The sequence below is a fragment of the Dendroctonus ponderosae genome, unplaced genomic scaffold (genome assembly GCF_020466585.1).
Source record: "Dendroctonus ponderosae isolate FM_Combo_2020 unplaced genomic scaffold, Dpon_F_20191213v2 Dpon_F_20191213_1, whole genome shotgun sequence".
In the NCBI taxonomy this organism is placed as follows: Eukaryota; Metazoa; Arthropoda; class Insecta; order Coleoptera; family Curculionidae; genus Dendroctonus; species Dendroctonus ponderosae.
The window spans coordinates 12,873,625-12,893,894 of record NW_026017110.1 but is presented as its reverse complement, the minus strand read 5'-3'; the positions used below and the strand labels follow the sequence as shown (position 1 = coordinate 12,893,894).

Genomic DNA, 20,270 nt, shown 5'->3' with positions numbered 1-20,270 from the left:
CGAGGCCCGGGGCTTTATTTTAACACCTAAAAAAACTCACCACATTCTTAATGAATAACGTTTTACCAAATGGGTGACTGTAACGCAACTGCACCGGTGAGTTACTGTGCCGGTGCGTTGGTTTGGCGCTCCAAGCAATTTCGGGATCACTGCACCAACTCCTGAAAATTCACTAAGTCATCCATGCCTATTGCACTCCGTTATACAATTCTACAGATTGATATCTATGTATTCGCCTACAGGCCACCATAGCTTTTTTGTATCTTCCGTTCTCCTGTATCTATCAACACAAATATGCTTTTCAGGAACAGATTTTGGTTACTTTGAAGTCGCTTTATCGTACTCTAATTGACAGAATTCCAAATTTAACGTAGGATGTGTTACAAAATGTACATAAGAAGATTTACTACTTCCGCGTTTTAAAAATTAGGAAAGTTTTTTGAAAATTTTTTTTTGGTTGGCACCAAATGAATTGCTATAGCCAATTTGCCATACGAATAAATGTTCACAAAACATCAAATCCCGATAAGATTTCATATAAGACGAGAAAAGGAGCAGGATTCTGGCCAGCGGACACATGATTTGAATACTCGTATTTTCCGAGTTTTCACTTATTTTTTAAATGCACATACAAAAAGCCGTCCGCCACTAAACTGGAGAAGAATAAAAATACGTTTTTATATAACATGTTTGTAATAACAAAATGCAACATTTTACACACTATTAGGGGCGATATAATGATTGAAACAAATCGGAGGAATTTCCACACAATGTACATAGTAATATTAATAGCAATAATAGTAATAAAATAAGTTTTGCAAAATTATCTTAGTAGATAAAATATTGAAACAAAACATAATCAAATATCTAAAATAGGCGACACGATATGATTATCAACAAGCAAAAAGTAAAATACCTTTATATATATAGTTTTTATTTTACCTCGGAGGTGACGAAAAACTCATGCACCGCCAGAACAGCCAGCAGCTCTGGACGGTCCATAAGTCAGAACATTTTCCAAAATCTCGCCTACCACAAAATATATATATATAGTAAATAAAAGTCCTAACCAGTTTTCCTTAATAAAATATCACAAATTTAAGAAAATATCCAAATATTAAGTATCTTACCAGCCCAAATATATGCATACTCAGTAGAATGGCTGATTAATGTCCAAATTGAGTTGTAATTCTTAGAGTTAAGGAATACGACATTTCAACTAAATACTTTTCGCTAAATTATGTACAAAAGTGAATGGAAAAGTATTTATTTAAAAGCGTGCAAGAAATGGGCAGTAACAGTATAATATGACACTAAGAATGCACAAACCATAAGACATGTTTAGTACAATATTTTTAATCATTAATTAATAGAGAGCTGAATTTATTTTTTCTCACTATAATTTTATATTGGGAAAACACAATCTCATATTTTTCCTTTTCAGGGACATCCTATTGTTGGGACATTGCAGCTTTGTGTATAGGTATGTCGAAGCTGTAAGCAATTTTTTAAAATATTCCTTGGCCTTAGTATTTACAATTAATGGCAAGAAAGAATATTGCGCTTGTCTTCAAAATTGCCTAAATTATGAGTATTAGGAATATTGTAGCAACATGTCTTAAGAACAATATTGATTCAGGAATGTTCATGTAACCTTTGGTCCAATACTTTGCTTATAGAAGATCTATTTTGAATATTTAGTCTTTATTCGATCCGCATTGCGTGATGTTACAATTGAAAATTTGTCTACTCTCACTTCTTGATAAATAAGCAATTTGTAAGTGAAATATTTTACTCCAGCTTACGCTATTTTTATTCCATTTTATGCAAATTTTACCAAATTAAATATTCGCAAATTGAATTAGTCGTAAGTTTTAAAAATTGATTCAAGGGAAATGATTAAAAAATAAAAAGACTGTTCTTGATGCAATACATTAACAAGTCAGAAGCATAGGTCCATGAAAGTTATTATTTTAAAAACCCCATAATATTTCTATATTTTCGAAAAGTTGTAAAACTGTGTAAAAGTTGAATACTTTATCCCCATATAATTTTCCCTCAATAAACATGATCTACATACATTGAAAATATAAAAAAATATATGAAAAACACAAAGTGATTCAAAATTGCCGTCATTTCTATTGAGGAGTCATTGGGGTTTACTTGGAGAGTGAAAAAGGAATACGTATTTTCATTTAAGCTTAATTTTTCCACAGTTTCCTTAAAGCGGCCCAATTGTCACAGTATGGGAGACTATTAGGATAACTAAGTATTACAATAAAAAATTGCAAAACTTAATTATACTTACGCACATTTTCTTTTTGGAAATAATACGTTTCTATAGGTATATTTATTATAAAAAGAACTGCAATGGTGAAAAATTTGCATCCAGATAGACATTTTTGACGAATATCAGAGAAACGTGTCAACGTGGTCTTTTGTGCTTAGTTCTTAAACTGTGATCGTAAAAACTTAAAATGTAATACAACATATTAAGTTCATCTTTTCTAATAAGAAACTGAAAAATGATGTTGTTCATTACATGCAAACTGATTCTGACAGTGAACTTGAGAAAAAAACGTGATTTCATTAAGGTTGAGGTCAATCGGTTGATGGGATTAAGATCATTTTGAGTTTCCAACACACAAAAACAAGCAATATGGTAGTCACAAAAAGTTATTTTAATGCTTCGCGGCGGCTGTTCTTGAAGTGGAACTGAGACAACAGCTTCATATACAATAATAGTTGACGAAGGGTTACATTGATGTATAGTAGTAGAAAGTAGGACTGACTTTCCACATTCTTAACCGGAAATTTGCCTTGACAGAAAAGTGTTTCACCAGATACATATGAAAGTATTTGTAAAAGATGAAAACTGACTTGATGTCTTAATTAATTAATAATAAACAGTCATGGGTAAAACCCATACAATGAGTGTACGCATTGAAATATAGGTATTTACAAAATTGTGTTGGACCGCCCAATTGAAGAAGGCTACATTTTCAAATATTGAATGATTCTAAACTGTTTACAGATACGGACTTACAGTTCTGTTATAATATTTACGTAATGCTACTAGAAAATATCGTTCGCAAATGCAAATACCAAAGCCCTTGTTGCCAAATTTGCAATTTCGTTTTTGCAAGTATGTCAGTTTTGTTTGCGCTATGTAAACACCCCCGACGGCTCCAAAAGACTTACATGAATTTGGAATCGCCCTGTATGTTTGATTTGTTTATGCACTGCCGTTGTATTGATTTCACGTATACTTTCTTAAACCCCATCATTTGTTGGAGCAATTTGGCCTGTTCAGACATTCGCCCAAAGTCGATTAATTAAAATCACGAACAGCTGAATATATATTTTAAGCAATTCTTATTGAATTTTGTATAATATAAAATAGATAAAAAAAACTTGCGCAAGAGCCGTGACGGATATATGGATAAATGACTTCTTGGTCATAGGGTGTGTTCTATAATATAGAAGTCATTTGTTCGTATTTCCACAATGTAATTATTTTGCCTTAGATTAATTTTACTTGCTGATCTCACTTTTTACTGTGTAGTTTTTAAGACTTGTTTCAGATTTTTTGAACAAAAATTGGGGGCATTTTCTACAACCATAATAAAGTAAACAACTTTATGCAATGGCATTGAACAAAGAATTAATTAGTATTTCCAAAAGAAATATATGGTGTAACGAAAACAAATTAGTTACTTCAACATTAGTGATAATTAAACATCACAAATAAATCAATTTAATAAAATTAACATATAGTAAAACAGAAATGTGCGCTTGAAGACGATGCTATTAGACCAAAGGTTTTCTTTCCCACATCCATAACGCAATTCATAAAATTTGTAACAATCTAAAGAAACCTGATTAATATGAATCTTAGAACATACGCTTAAATTAAAGAACTAAACAAAATACCAAATCAAATTTATAAAAGTTGACTTGATCAGCTGCACCACTTACTAAATATATTTGTACAGATAAGCGTTTTTCACGTTAAATTATTCAACTAAAGTATCAGTCTTTTCAAAGTAGGTACTTTGTACAGAAATATCAAAACTTCTCTCGCTACATTGACAAAAAAACATACTCACTTATTTGGCACGCACAGAATATTAATATGTATACTTCGTATTTTGATTATTTTATAATTTAGTTTTATCACAGATCTAGTGGTGGACAAACTACTGTATTTCATTTCTTTACTTTGTCTAAGCAGGCGTACGCTTCCTCGTCGGCTATCACCGCCGATTCCATCCCATTTTACTCTTTTAGAAAACCTATGTGCTTTCGTAGACTGCAATATCTGAAATCAAAAAAGACAATCTATTAATTTAACAAACAACATTGCTTTAATGTTTAATGCCTTAAAGGCATTACGAAGTCGGATGGTAAGAATAGATTACAGATTCCTTCGGGGATTTAATTGAAATTAAGATTTTTGGATAAGCATTTTTCACAATTTCCACTTGAATGCCGCTTAGCAGATTGGATGTTTTTTATTTTCGAATAAAACATATCCACTTCAAGCACAAATCAAAAAGTAAACTCATATTTGTTTTATACTTTCCTGCAAAAATTCCTATCGATCAAATAGACCGTAGACTAAGGCTACTTTCCTTTAACGCAAACTAGCTGAATAAATTCAATTTTAAACTATTATTAGACATGAGATTTACATAAATGTATAATGCATACCGAAACTGAATGAGAAATTATTTTTTATAATATCAATGCATATGCGCAACAAGTTACACAGGTTCCACTAGTCGAAATAGGCGTTTCAAGTATAGTATGATAATGGTCGTAACACCCAAACATATCTGAATAATGAACTGTTATAATTCTTGTCCGTGATTATGAGACCAGTTCCGGGTAAGTATTTAGAAAATGCGTCTTGATCAGAAACTGTAAACCTAATGAATTACTTCTTTATACAAATATGATTCACTCGTGTTCGAAAGAAGCACATACACTGTTAACATGGTTATCTAGGGTGTTCTTTACTTTTTTTTATCAAGTTACGTTCCTGCAAAATGTTTCTAAAACCATCAAGGGGAGAGGTACTGAAATTGCACTTGCTATGCAGGATGATTAATAACTATACAATTAAACTTTTAGGGGTGGTTCAATTCAACAATGGAAGTCATTTGAGCATAAGAATGATTGTCCTGAAATGTCTCCTTAAGGAACATGTGACGCTTTAAGGCTACAATATGCCAACATTTCTTTCCTCGAGTCTTAATACATTTTCAATGTTTTACGTTCTTGATCCCCATAACACTTATAGTAATTTTGCAAGCTGTCGTCCTATAACTTAAATACACTTGAAAGACACGAGAAAATCTGATATCAATAGTCGATAAGGTCTTGGTCTGTTTCCGCTGGCGTTTCGTACAGCAGACATTTTAGATGTATTGCAAAATGAAATCTGAAGGTGTTAGATCGGTTCACCTAGGGGTCCATGTAACCGTATCACCTCGGTCGATGGAATGCTATATTTACAAACTGACGGTTCAAATACTGCCCAACTTCAACAGAAAATTGTTCAGGTGCAACATCAATTTTTTTAAAGTTTAATGTTTTCAAAAAGTTTCGTAAGTATGTCTTGTAAAAATCGCGGATATAGGATATAGGATACAGGTACGGCCAACCAAATAGTTACCAACCATACAAGTAACTATTATTCTGCTGTGGTAGTTCTCTTAAAGATCAATTTATTTGCAACCTTTTCTCGAGCAATGATATTTTTACACGTAACGGTCTTAAATAGTTATACGACCGTAGCGAATTACGCAGCGATTTTCGGATATGGTTTCTTATATCATATTCATACATTGATTATTTATTCATATGTTGTACCGTTTAATCTCTAGAAGTTTCATTCCATAGTTCTGATTCTCCCTCTATAACCAATGTCCCTCGCAAGCATTCAGGTTTTGAGTGGTATCATAAAAGACAAAAAATCATTTTCGAGCGACGACAAAATGGATTTAATGCAATTAGTACGTTGATAAAACGGTGTTGGGTATGTGAAGTCTGGTCATTGGTTGCCTAGAAAATGTTTAAATTTTGTCTTGAGAACAATAGTGGTCATACTGACTAATTTTACTGTGATATTAAATTGAATTGGAGCGTAGATTCATCTTATTGGAACACTGAAACAATATAATATTTGAACGAGGTGCCAGTTGTTAGCAAATATGTCACGAATATATTTAAATATTGCGCAAAACTGCAAACATACTTTGGACCATTAGCAGTTTCTTCAGTTTTGCAATCTCTTAATCCCGCATTCTTGTTCAGTAATTTGACTTCCCTTCTGGATATAAACCGTAAAATTCTTTGAGATGAAATCGTTTATGTATTTTTAAATTTATGTATTAATAATTGCAACACTGTAAATGTTGAAAACTTGAACTAATAAAATAATACTTAATTAAGCTTGAAAAACTGATTTAAAAAATATGGAAAATGATTATTGCAGAATCCAGATCCTAGATAAAATAAACAGATTTATCAGAAAATATGGAACACAAAAATGTGCAAAAAGAGTGAAATATTAATTTCAATTTTAAGTACTGAACAACATTTTGAAATGCTACAAAATGCAAAATAAATGGCATATTTCCCCATGGCATATTTGCTTTCAGTGGACCACTCGCTAAATGTAGTTTTGATGTTTATATTCATCAGCTTCCGGGCCATTAAAAACATGAGCCATTTGGACACTATGAAAGAAAAATATTACATTTCAAGATCAACACACGCAAAATAGTTGAGTTCCTAAGAGTATGTGTGTGCCTGTTTAAATGTTGTAGCCATGCTTTCGCTTTTCATCAATGAACCTCAGATCATTTTTAATATTTTAACTTAATATAAATGGTTCATAATCCGATAGAAAAATAGAAGACAATAAGATCTCAAACTTAGTCCAGTAAAAGAGAAAACTTGATTGAATTTCAATAATTACGCAAATAAGGCTTATTAAAATGGCATCTAACAAAATCTACTATTGACTTGACTACTGATTGAGAATTTATTGTGTAAGTCGAATTGCACTAAAATCTATATTGTTAATCACAGTAGCGCTGTGTCAGTAATTTTTATTGTGGTGTTCGTTTTGCACCATTTCGGCATTAAACTAAGATGATCATTATTATGTCCCTACAGACCTTCTGGTAATGCATTTATATTAGTTAACAAATTACTGCGATACTATACCGAAACGAAAATATGTCAAAAATAGTTGGGGACAATAAAAAAAATTATCCCAATGAACTGGGATAATATTATTTGTCTAATTGCTATTATGTATAAATTAATTTGCGACAGTATTGTATCTATAATTTCCTTACGTATGATAGAATGAGAGATGAGTTGTAATTAAGAATAAAAGCTTTTGAGCCGAAAGCAAATTGCAATATAATTAGTTGGAACGAATGTAAAAAACTTCTTCTAGCAAACATCTGCAAAACATGTATATTTGCAAACATATTCAATAATATTTCAAAATAAATGCAAACATCTTTATTTTGAAAGTATGAGGTATATAACTGATATATACATATATATCAAATCGTAACGAATAACATTCACATTTCAACGATTAGGAGTTTTGCTTATTGACATAGTATAAACTGGACATTAGCCTTAATGGATTATTTAATTTAGGCAAAGATAGCAGTGAAATATCACTCTTTATAGCAATGTAGGAAAAGTTATAAGAACGATAACATATAATAAACAAACATCAGATACTTACTACTAGTGAAATGTATGAGCAGATTCATCTTTCATCAGATTTCTTGACGTTGTTACCAGTAGGGAGCCGAATTCTCTAAATGGTTCCAGCTTGCAAATTGCGACCAAGTGTCCAGCTTGGCCCGAGAAATATCCATGCATGAGTTTATGCTGCTTTTGATTTTGTTAACTGCAGTTTTTTTGTCGGTTTTATTAAACAGAGAGTTATGGGACAGTGATCTATAAATGGGAGCTGGAGTTTTTTTAATAAGGACATAATTACATCCATTGTTGCTATCCCAGTATTCCTTGCCGTCGGTTTTATAGCAGACGCAAAACTCCAATCGTCTCGATTTTGGTGTAAGGTTAATTTTGAAGGAAAAGGTGTCGAAAACTATGTATGTTAAGCCAACTGCAATATTATTTGGGACGTAGTTGCAGAAAGAGTCTTCATTAGTTTTCCAGTTATCACAGCTACTTCGAACAAATACTTCTTTATGGAAGGAGAGGTTCTGTACCTTCACGGTGCCGATGATTTGATCTTCACCGTCTTTCACGATGACGTTTTCTAGTGACACCTTTAGCTCATCGAGCTTCTTTCTAAACGCCACATAGTCTGATGCTGGCTGGGGAAACGTTACTTCCCACGGCTCCTTATGAGCTTCAGCCTCAGTCGTATTTCCCTGGGTAACTTCAGCGAGAAACTTCACGCTCCATAAAGGCGGTACGTTAGACGGTTCCGTCATTACACGCACATGGGTTAAACTCATTCCCTTATCATCAGCAAAGACAACTTTCTTCTTAAGCTTGGTTGGACTGGTCGGATCTTCATCTCCCGAACTGCACTGTTCATCAATCGGCCGAATCACTAAACAAGGACGCTTTGGAAATGTGGATGGACGATGAATGGACGAATAGGTCTTTGTAAACGTATGCTGCATTTGCCGGCAGCTGGCCGCTCTTTGTAGCTGAGGACTAAGGTGCAATGACGCAAAGTCACTCAAAAAACTGGTTGGAGGGCTGTGACTAAACACGGGCGGACTTTGTGGGTAGAACATTTCGATGTCTACCATTGAGCACATTGGGGACTATCTGAAACAAATAAGCCTCACTTAAAAAACGTATTTGGTGTTCTCAAAGTCATTAATAAAATTGTAATTGTTGTGGATGTTTACGTGTTTGTTTGTTGTTGTAAAACGGTTTTTCCGCTGATCGTTTCAATTCGTATTTTTAAAACAACCATTTGAGCGACATCACCAAAAGTTGAACAGGTCAATAAAGGTATATGTTTCAGCGTTTTTCAGTCAATATTTTCTCAAAAGATCTGAATTTTTTTTGGGACATTTGTATATAATGTATATAATCGAAACAATGTTATTTATTACTGTAATTCGGTTCGCCAAGTTATGTATGTTCCTTTGATCGTTTATTTCAAATGGTTATCGCTCCTTATAGGCATATACTTGCCAGCTATTAGATCTTGTTATAAAATAACTTTTCGATGTTATTAAGAGAACCTACAGAAATGAGGTTCTTGCATGATACTGTACTGTATTATTTCAAACAGGCACTTTCAGATCAGTTAAGTCGTGAGTTTCGTGCTAAAACGAATAGAAATAATTTATTATGCTCGCTGCTGTCAAAAACTTACGACACGTAAATATTTCCCAAAGACATGAAAACTTTAATTAAGTGGAATCAAATTAATACTGAAGTGGAACAGGGAGTTAGTAGAGTCTGCGACTAGGTAGATTAGAAATTATACGTGTATCCATTTTTTAAGATTTGCCAAGAAAGCTATTTATAAACGATTTTGTGACATCGGTCATGGGGTAATAAATTGTGTTTAAACATAAAATAATTAAACTAAAAATAACACCTATTGGAAATATCGATTTGCATTTACGACAGTAAGGCTTAGGGAATGTATAGACAGGCGCTGACTGCGTCAAACCTAAATCCCACGGATAAATACTATTTTCTTAGATAACAATTTCTTTAAATTGGCCAGACAATCGGTATAAATAGAGTATTGGCAAATAGGAAAGTGTTCAAAGATATTCTAGTTTTATAGCTAATCGGAGAAGATGTTGTAGGAGACCTGATAGTGCAAAACAATGACATAATTTTACTTTCTCAAATCTGTATTTTATTGCTGATGAATTGCTTCAAATGCAAGTACAAATAGTTATACATATAATTGCTTAACAAAACTTACTAAAATTTAAGGGCCAAAATATATAAAACTAAAAATTTAAATAGAATGAACTAAACAAAATTTAACTTACACTAATTGTCTTGATCCATGTCATTTTGTTTAGGTAAACTGAAACACTAAAGAATATGCTTTTGGCACTAACAAACAAACTAAACAGCATTCGGTTAAGCACTGCTCTAGGACTGTCGTTTCTTCGATAATAAGAATTATCATGCGTTGGGCGGCATTGTTATTATTCTTATGCATGTGCTGATAATTTGATAAAGTCGCAAACAAAAATCAACCGGAATATTCCAAAGCACGAGAGCTCAAGAAGCAGTGGATAATTCCAGAAACAGAGAATTTGATTAAAAATAATTTCACAAATAAAGTTAATTTGGGAAGAACTATGAGTTGATTTATCTAAAGACAAAATCTTTAATTAACTAGACCATTATTTATTTTTTACCACAGATAAACCAAGAGAAAAGAGTTAAGAAAAAAAATAATAAGAATTATTTTTCCTGTGAGACACATTTTCTGCGAATGTTCTGATATTCTGTTGAGAAGTAAATACGGGCTTTTTTAAAAACGTAACTCAATTTTTCATTCATTGCACAAAATCTATGAGGAAAAACTACATCTAAATCTGACACCTCTAACTCTGAATATTTCGGGTATAATAATAATCCACCGTTTCTGGAGCATAAATGGACTTTTTTACTTTACTTATTCACTTTAGTTGTTATCATTCAATTTCAATTTAAGTTTTAGACCTTGTAGAAAAAGATTTAGCAAGTTTGGGCCTAGACCTTTTAGCACCACGTCGGATTATTTGCAATGAAGTAGGTAAACGATCAAGTTTTTGGAATGTAATTATAAACAAGCAATGTTTCAAAATACAATTTGATACTCTATTACATAGACGGAATTGATGGGTCTTAGGTCAATTGTACTGAATAACTGATACTCGTGGGGGTCAGTTGCTACTATTTATCTTACTGCAAGAAACTTTTATTTGGCTTCTTTAAATAACTAGAATTACTAGGTTTGGATGATTAGATCTTATTATATAAATTTACTAAAAAACATGAATGTGTTTAATTTCAGGTAAGTATATTGGATGCAACCGGAAAAATGTTAAAGAACAAAAACTAACCAGCGGAAATTTAAGCATGCGTTAGATAAATCTTGTTTGAGTTATAAACTTAAACTCAACTTGACGTGTACGCATGGTACTTGAGTTACTCAAGCATCCGATCCACGATCCTTCGACGCTCGATGTTTTATACATACATGCGATGTCGTGTAAATTTGAAAAAAATTAGCAAGTGTATAAATTTTACTCTGATTTTCGCTGGTAACTTTTGGTGGATAAGTGTTTTATTACAAGGTTTTTTGATGCCAGTATTTGCTGAGGTGACAACAATCAGGATTTTCGGGTCTTTCAACAAAACTTTCATTCTTGGTAGAGTCTTTTAAAGATGGTGATGATTTCAAATCGCTATTCGCATTATTTTGAAAAACGCAAATTTTTAAGAAAAACATTAATTTTGAGTTCGGTATTTCTAAAACTGGCAAAAAGCAGAATGTATAGGGCCATTTCTATCAAAGTCTCCAAATCTGTAAAGTGAAATATCTAACAAATGTGAAAATTAAAAATTGCTACTTCAGTTGGTTCGGAAGATATAAACTTCTAAAGGTGAGAGTAGAAACATCCATTTTGACACCAATATTTACTAAGTTGGAAAAGATCAGGATTCAGGGCAATGTCTATGAAACTTTCAGGATCTGTAGGGTTAAGCATCGGCTAAGTATGGTAAAAGTTTCAAATGACTATTTACTTTAGTTTCGAAAACGCGAATTTTTGTAGAGAGAGTGCAGTTGAATAAAAATATCCATTATGAGACCAATATTTTCCAAGCTGGAAAACCTTGTGCCCAGTTCTCTGAGAGTCTGAGTTTATTTAGCGTCAAAGAACAACAACGCGTATATATGGACGGTATGCATAAAACGTTTGACCAATAGAATCGGATGGTCGAACGATCGGAAATTGGATGCATCGGCCTTCTTTTTTGGAGTTTATCTATAGTGTATTCGATTTATAAATGATGTCTGAATCACCTTGTAATATCATGGTTTTGCCGAAGTACTGAATGCTCTTGACTTTGGTTCTGAATAATGATTTTGAAATACGATTGCTTCTGACTGAAAAGGGGCCGGAATACATATTACTGATCTGCATATTATGCGGAAAGGGATGTGATTTTACTCTAACAGCATCCACACAAGTTCTCAGGAAGTGATGGTTCGTTTAAAAACTATGAAAAACTGAATTGATTAAGTAGAGCTTGTCGTCTTGGATTCCACATATTTATGTAAGATGTGGATTTCTTACTCATTTAGATGCTTCGAAAACAATTACATTTTTTGCAGCCTATATAGGTACCTAGTTTCAATTCATATTGCAGCTACCAGTAACTTTCTAATTAGTTCTGATTACTTACGTAATTGTGCTAAAAAGAGGAGGTCAGTTTTCTTTTGTGCGGATTAATAAAATGCAGAACAACAATGGCATGGGGTTTTTCAAGATAGGTACCCTAGAAATATGTTCAACATTTCTCTAGATAGAAGCTGACTGAGCCAAACTAATGCGAAAACAATATACCTAATTTCCAACACTAACCGACCAAAAAATAATGCTTAATCAAACAGGTAGTTTTCTATCTTTTTAATCTTTTAAACGTAATCCTTAAAGTTTTGCTGCTTCTACCATCTGTTAGTGCTGCTTTTTGGATATTTTAATCTACTTATAATATATATATATATATACTACTTATAAATCCTTCTATTGAAAGTAATTTATTATTATAAGAAATTAATATAATTTTCATAATTTTTTTAATTAATTAATATAATTTTTAATTAATATTATTATTATAAGAAATTAATTTAATAATTCTTATTATTATAAGAAAGTTTAAAATAATGCTGACCTTTATTAAAAAGTGTGATGCATATCTTGTTAACGTGTGGCGAATGTTTGCATTTCTAGTTACATGATAGTATAATCTATAAAATAATAATTGCCTATGTAAAACTGACACCCATATAAATGAAACAGTTTAACAAAAGCTAAAATTAAATCGTTAATCCTAAATTAGCAGTCATCAATCATGGATTTTCTGATAGTAATATTAATAGTAATTGCGTGCGTTTTCCGAGTCAAGATTAAATGCTTAAATGCCTCAAAGAACTTTTATGAATGAAAGTAGGCAATAAACGAGCGTAGGCTTCGAGCAGCAAACGAAACTTTTTCTCTTGCATTGCTCTGATAAAGATAAATAACCAACGGTAAGCTTGAATGTGAATGCAGCCATTTGGAAATTTAATTAAGAACATTTATCGTTACAGAAAGACTGTCATTGTATTACCTGTTTTATCGCGACCGGAATTACTGTCATTTGATAGTAGCAAAGAATTCCATTTATTGTGTAAGTCGGGAAATAAATATCCTCGTCCAGCTGCTATCAGATTCGTGAAAGCATGCACGCACAACGTTGAAATCCTCATTTCATTTCATGCAACTTAGCCACAGAGAATCGAGAAACAAAACCAAAAAGAACCATCCAAAAGGCACGAGGGATTTCATTTGGCTTCATTTGGATTAGCGCAATATGTCTTCGTTATGATATTCAACGAATACGGAAATCTCAAGAAAACAACTATTCGCAAAGGAAACATTACTAGATGAGAGGACATATTTATTTATGATAGATCGGTTAATAATAACTTCTTGGAAGACATATTTCAGGGAGAGGCGCAACCAAGTTGGAAAACTCTATGGGATCAAGAAAATAACTTTGAGCGTGTAAATTACCCAATATTTTTGTGTTAGTCGATTAGTTGTTTTTCACAGCAAAAGCTTATTTTGATCAAGTATCAAAAAAGGAGAGTTCTGCTAAAATCAAAGGGACAAATTATACTTAAACAACTAAGTTCTGAGGGTTACTTACATACCACCATAATCGACAGGTTGTAATGCGGATTAGAAAACACTTGATCGTGCCATACTCCAACTTTTCAGTTTTTCAGATGGTACCAACAAAATAAAATCATAAACATTCGATGATTACCAAATTTTGCAAACTTAAGCAATTTATTGGGTACGTTTTCTTTCTCTTATGTTTCTTAATAATTCTTGAGAAGTACTGACTGAAAGGTTGTAATTATTCAAGAAACATTTTAGCTTTTGATGTCTGGGGACAACTGAGTAATTCAAGGACTCCTAAGGACGTAATGACAAGTGGCAATATTAAAAAAAAACTATTTATATTTAAAACATACATGTTCCGATGTTATTTCATAAAAAGCTTAGAAAGCACATTGATTGATAGTTTCTATTTCCAATGTGTAATGAATATATTTCACTATAAGACGACATCTGAAAGATGAATGGCAAATGTGTGTTTTAAAGAAGAATGTTGGAACTCTCTCATCTTGCTAACCAGGTGAACGAGACTCTATCAATAGGGCTTCAAACCTAACGGAATAAATTTAGTGCGGAAACACTTTTTTAAAGCAAAATAAGTATAGGGTCGTTTGTTCTAGCATAGGTATAGGTGAATTTTTTTACATAAACTCGTTCTTACATAATAGTGGCTTTTGAAACCTCTTCACCAATATTACCCAAAATAACATCTTTGCTTGGGACTTTAATGCTGGACGAAATATCTAGTTCGGATTTTATAACTTATTTCTGGAAAGACTTGGGAATCAATCGCACAGTTTTTAGATAATGCATCTTGAATTGCTGCAATTGGGTAATTAGTTTTTTATTAAGTTTCTTTCTTCTTCCTACTTTATTAAATCAGAAACTAGAATTTTGTTTCAAACTAATTTTTTATCTTCTTATTATTATCTCCAAATTCTTATTACAAGCATAGCTTTAAAAAAAGCCTTTACTCCATGTTAACATTTTGCTATGAAAAAAACCACTTGACATTTGCCTACTTCAAACACTGAACAAGATTTGGTAAACTTTTTTTGTATGAAAATGTTATTAAGGTTTTTAATGTACAATTAATTCCAATATAATATTGCATATTACCTTATGAGAATATATAAACCTTTTTGGATATATTCTTAAATATGATCTTGATGCTCGAATGAATGTTTCTCTGTTTTCATGACCATATTCTGCTCTAGAAGGCAAAATCTGCTCGTTTATCTTTAAGCTTATAGTACGTTTTCATGGAAGAAAGATTCGCCCGTTTGTTAAATGGTCCCACCTAACTTTCATCATTTAACAGACAAAATATTTCAGCTAAAAATTAATGCAAAAATAATTCCTACTTTTTTCAGTACAAATTACATATCTACCTATACTTAGTTACCTATAGGTAATTCAAATTCCAGTAGTTTTTAGACGTACAAAAATTATTCATTTTCTGCAAATGCTTTTTTTAAGCTTTCAGGTACTCATTCAAACAAATCGTTGACCGTAATAGATAAGAATTCCTGATTAGTGTAAAATCCGAGCCACTATCGGCTAGACTGCTAGATATCATATATCATGCTATTCTTCTAATCAGAATATTTATTTTAGTTTGCAGACGGATATTTTCGGTTTTTCTAATACGCAGTTATATTTATTATTAGCCGGTTTTATTACTGTTGTAAATACATGAATTGTTCATTTTTATTGCTGCAGATACCTAACATGGTTTGGATTATATCGGTATGCGCTACGAACGGTTTGATTCCAATGAATTCAAGTATCAAAGTTGTTTACAATCCCAGAATGTATTGGAAACTGTTGATTTTAGCTTAGGTAATTTTTGAGACATTTGTTGCTTCAGAGCTTAATTCTATTTAGCCCTTGCAATGGAAATTATAAACAATAATAATTTATTGAAAACCATCAGCTATTCATTGAAAATTTCTAGATTCATTACTTTTTCCATCAATTTATTAATTCATAAATAAACCCGGAATATTTTCTTGATTCCTACATTGTTGCGAAACGGTTTTTACATATAACTCATCTTGTTCTTCTTTCACCTTTTAAAGTTTTTTTTCCGCTTAATAGCTTAGAAATCTCTGTATGGAACTATGATTTTACAATAAATTGCGCTCTCAATTTCAAAAGTTGAACTAAATTTAAAACCATAATAGTTTACCAACTGAATATAACGTATTAAAATTATTTATTTATACATCAAAGTAGAGGTACATTTAAAAACATAATTTGTCAGAAAAAGATATTGTAGAAAATGTGTCTAGAAATTCTCAATGTGAAATACACTACTGCTATACTTTTCATGTTTCAAACTTAAGCGATTTAACAAATTTTAACTGAGCCGAAAATTAAATAGTTTATGAGTCACGCGGTTATAGTTACTATCCAATCTATTTTTTACACATTTCAAACGACACATTGAATAGTATTGGATTCTGGCACGCCAACATAGCTGGCTAAATAGTACACAAAATTACATAATGAAAATACAATTAATATCATTTCATAAGCGTGCTTATGTTTCTTCTCTATTTAATTAAAAGAACATTTTTAATTAACTAATGAACCTTTTAGATACTTTGATAAATAAAACCTATGTTGTTCAAATACCATTTTGCTTTATTAGGACTATAATTTAAAGTCATTTAATGTATCCGGTATGATTTCTGTGTAATCAGCTACTACCGGTTTAGTGATGACCGAAGCAAAATCAAGACTAACATCGTATTAAAAGAGGAAATATAAATAAAATACATTAAATAAATAAAAAATAATTCAAAGCATATAATAATGTCGGACTGTTTCATCCCGTGTGTTTTCTTAATAACGAGTAATTAAAAATTACAATAAGAACAAATGTTAAAATTACCTTCTAGTTTAAAATAGAACTAATTACTGATTACTGAAAATATATAAAATATTACCCTTAGATGGCCCCATAGAAGTGTCTCAAAATTTGAAAGGAAGCTAAATATACAATAATATAGAAAGGATAAAGGAAAAATTCATTTTTGGCTGTCAAGCGGATTATTAGTCTTGTTGGACATTTATGACTGGTAATTAAATAAAAGCCGTATTGGAATATATTTTTAAAGAAATATTCTTGAAGTACTGATAGCTCAGTACGCACGTAAAATGATGCACTTCAAATTGTCTATTGATACTTTTGCAGGTTGGTACCTGGAGTCTCAATAGGTAGAATTTTGCAGGTAGTACGTGGATCCTGGAGTCTCACCATCGTTATGTCCTCATTAATTCTAAGTCGATTTGGTAAAATGTAAACTGTACGTTTTTGAAAAACAGTACCGTAGTCATTTTGATGTTGATTGATTTTGATACTGATGATGCTTATTTATTTATTCGTACACCACCGTTACTTTCAATGAAACTTATTATTCAATTACCTACTGCTATCTGCAGTCAATTTTACTTCCTCGTTTAGAAGATTGCATTGAGTATTGGAAGCAAATTAATTCGACTTTTCATTGTTACTAAATATTGTCTTTTTCACTTGTTCTTCTGGCTTTCATTTTATGAGCTCTCTTCCATATTTGGTTGAGATAGGTCTGCTTTTCCCTAAGAAGTTGTTACAATAGCATGAATTATGTTTACTATTGTTGATCACTAATATTTCAAATACTAATTTTACTGCCTTATAAGATCGGTAATAAAGTCCTTATGTTAACCTTATATCCACAGTAAAAATAGTTTAATTTCAACTTGTTAGTTGTCTTAAGTGTTATGAAACCTCCATGACCTGGTTAACATAAGAAATTATGGTAATAAGCATGATTAATGATTTTTTTCTTGGATTTACACGGATTTTCTCTCTCTTTTAACATGGTTAAAAGTGACCGCGCCAGTTATCGACGGAGGCAAAATACGGTACCGGCGATCTGATAAAGCAACCAGACTGGACAGTAGACCAAACATTTGCTGCTTATGTACCCAGATTTATTACACGCATATACTTACATATATGTAATTCACATTGAGGCTACATGAACCAGTCGCGTGAAAACGGATCGAGTTATTTTAAAGCTTGAAAGCCAGTTTATTTTAATCAGCCATGAGGTGTGCAGATGATACGCACAGTCGCGCCGCCAACCAGAGTCGTAGCCTTAGCTTTTTCACGTAGTCCATGCACGATTGTTTGTTTCAGAGTGTTTGATATGGAGTTAACAAAATTATTCTCTAGTAAAATAATCAGAAATGTACTGATGTTGGCCAATTCAGGTCCACTACGTGAATTTTAAACTTGCATTACATGACACATTGATGATTAGAAAAATTTCATTGACCAAACCCTGCCGCATTTAATGTTCGATTTTTACCATACTTTTCGCAATAAAACATGTTTATAAAATGTTATTTTATAATGTTCTTTTTAAATGACTTCTCACTCTGGTTTTGATGCTTTCATTTACCAATTTGCATGAAATTTTTCAATATATCATTCTACAAGATATTTTCCACAAATATTCGCCAGTTTTGACTTACTTAACATACTTTGAAAAGTTTCTATAAATATCGGTTTGCGCCGTATTCATTACCGAGCTACAAAGGGATGCAGTTTCAAGGCATCTTTGTATCCTATTTAGAACGTTTTGGTTGTAAAATGAGTTTCTGTAATTTTTCACATAAATTAATATGTAGTTCTAAAAATCTTACTATGCTTTTAATGAAACAAGCCACCGATGATGAGAAAACGTTCACTATATTCAACAGTGACATTATAAAAATATCGAAACAAATATTCGCAAAAAAAATTACAAAAGTTACGATGGTTCTGCCGCCACGTTGAGAACTAAACGTTCTATACGTTTGGTCAACTCTTATGGATATATAAAGTGCCGTTTATTACAAAATTCTATGAAAATCGTCCAAGATCAGAAAATTTGTCGTATTTACCACGATATCAATTCATATTAAAAATATTTTTTTAAGTGGTAATTTAAAAAAATTAACAAAATTTCTGATCTATCGTTTTTCCGCCCACGCTGAGAGCGTGAACTTTTTTGCTCTTAAAACTGGCTTTATATAAACGAAGCTATTAAATTAGTATATATATATAAATAATCTTTATTTCCTACAGAAAAAGGCTATCGACCCAATCGGTCTTTCTGCCTTAAATTAGTAAAATTCACCAATTAATTATTTTATATTGAATATAAAAAACTTGCTGAACTACACTGTAATTAGGTATTATAGAACTTATCGCAAATCGGCCATAAACAACGATTTTCAATCCTCAGATTGCACATATCAGCGCAAGATCTAGTATAGGTATTTATTGTATCTATAAAATAAACTATAATTATAGCACAAAATAATGGAATTTTTAGTGCGGTCCTGACAATATTACTGCTCACGTGCCATCTTCGTGTATTTGTTTGGGTTTGTTGTCTCTTGGCATTAAATTTATTGTATTCATGTTTTAATGTTCCAAAGCTCCTAAAATGTTTAGTTTTTTCTTTTAACTCTCTTAAAAGATAGTTTTCGTGGCGGATCAATTCACGCAAAAAAAATATGTAAATTTTCCTATAAAATGGAAAGTCTCTATGGCGAAGTAGCAAAGCATTGCAAACTTATATTTGCGAAATAAAACGTTTGACTCGATTGGTAAACCGAGAGTTTGCGCATGTTTCTTGTAATGTGTGGTTTAATAATTAATTATAAGGTTGAATATTTAGAAAATTTTCAATTATGAGATAAAAATAGCTATTGCATTTTGTCTCGACGATATGTTCCAACGAATATAATAATTCACATAAAAATGATTCTCAACATGCTTACTGGGTATTATTGAAAGTACAACATTTTGTTTTAAATGGTACAAGCTGTAAAATGTATATGTGATTCTATAAAAAAAAATATTCACATGTTTTTGACAATGAAATGCAGATAACTGCAATTTTCATTGAAAAATTAATTGCAAAATGGGCTTAAAAGTATCTTAAGCAACATATCCAATATTTAATTCAATATTAATATTATCTAATTGTTGTTGTGATAATCACGTAGTGACCGTGTTGCTAATGGGTAAAAGATGTCTATTTAGGTTCTTGGTCGTAACTATCGGTCAATAAATAGTGACAGAAAATGAAAACAATATTCATCTTGGTACAACTTTTTGGCTTCAGCGTTTCTGCTAAAGATAGCAAAAACACTCTCATAGTCGTCGATAAAAGATATTAATTTAGTGCTTATTATTGAAAAATTCAAAGAGAATGTTTTATTTTCTGCCATTATCGAGTGACCGATAAAGCCAAAAGTCTAAATCGGCATCTTTTA

At 31.8% G+C, this 20,270-nt stretch overlaps 1 protein-coding gene across 6 annotated transcripts in view; it reads right to left on the bottom strand.

The window, feature by feature from the left end:
• Positions 1–674: 674 nt before the first annotated feature.
• The window catches only part of LOC109533490 (protein phosphatase 1 regulatory subunit 3B), a 44,671-nt gene continuing 25,075 nt past the window's right edge, over positions 675–20,270 (bottom strand). For 2 of the 6 annotated variants that reach the window (XM_048662144.1, XM_048662134.1), the window contains 2 exons: positions 7,781–8,850; positions 675–4,321 (listed from right to left, as the gene is read on the bottom strand). In XM_048662144.1, coding sequence (XP_048518101.1) covers positions 7,833–8,840 — 1,008 coding nt within the window. In that variant the 5' untranslated portion in view covers positions 8,841–8,850 and the 3' untranslated portion in view covers positions 675–4,321; positions 7,781–7,832. Of the gene's footprint in view, positions 4,322–5,877; positions 6,070–7,780; positions 8,851–10,046; positions 10,316–20,270 lie in introns of those variants that run through there. The other 4 variants (XM_048662128.1, XM_019898824.2, XM_019898826.2 and 1 more) reach the window with 4 other exon arrangements.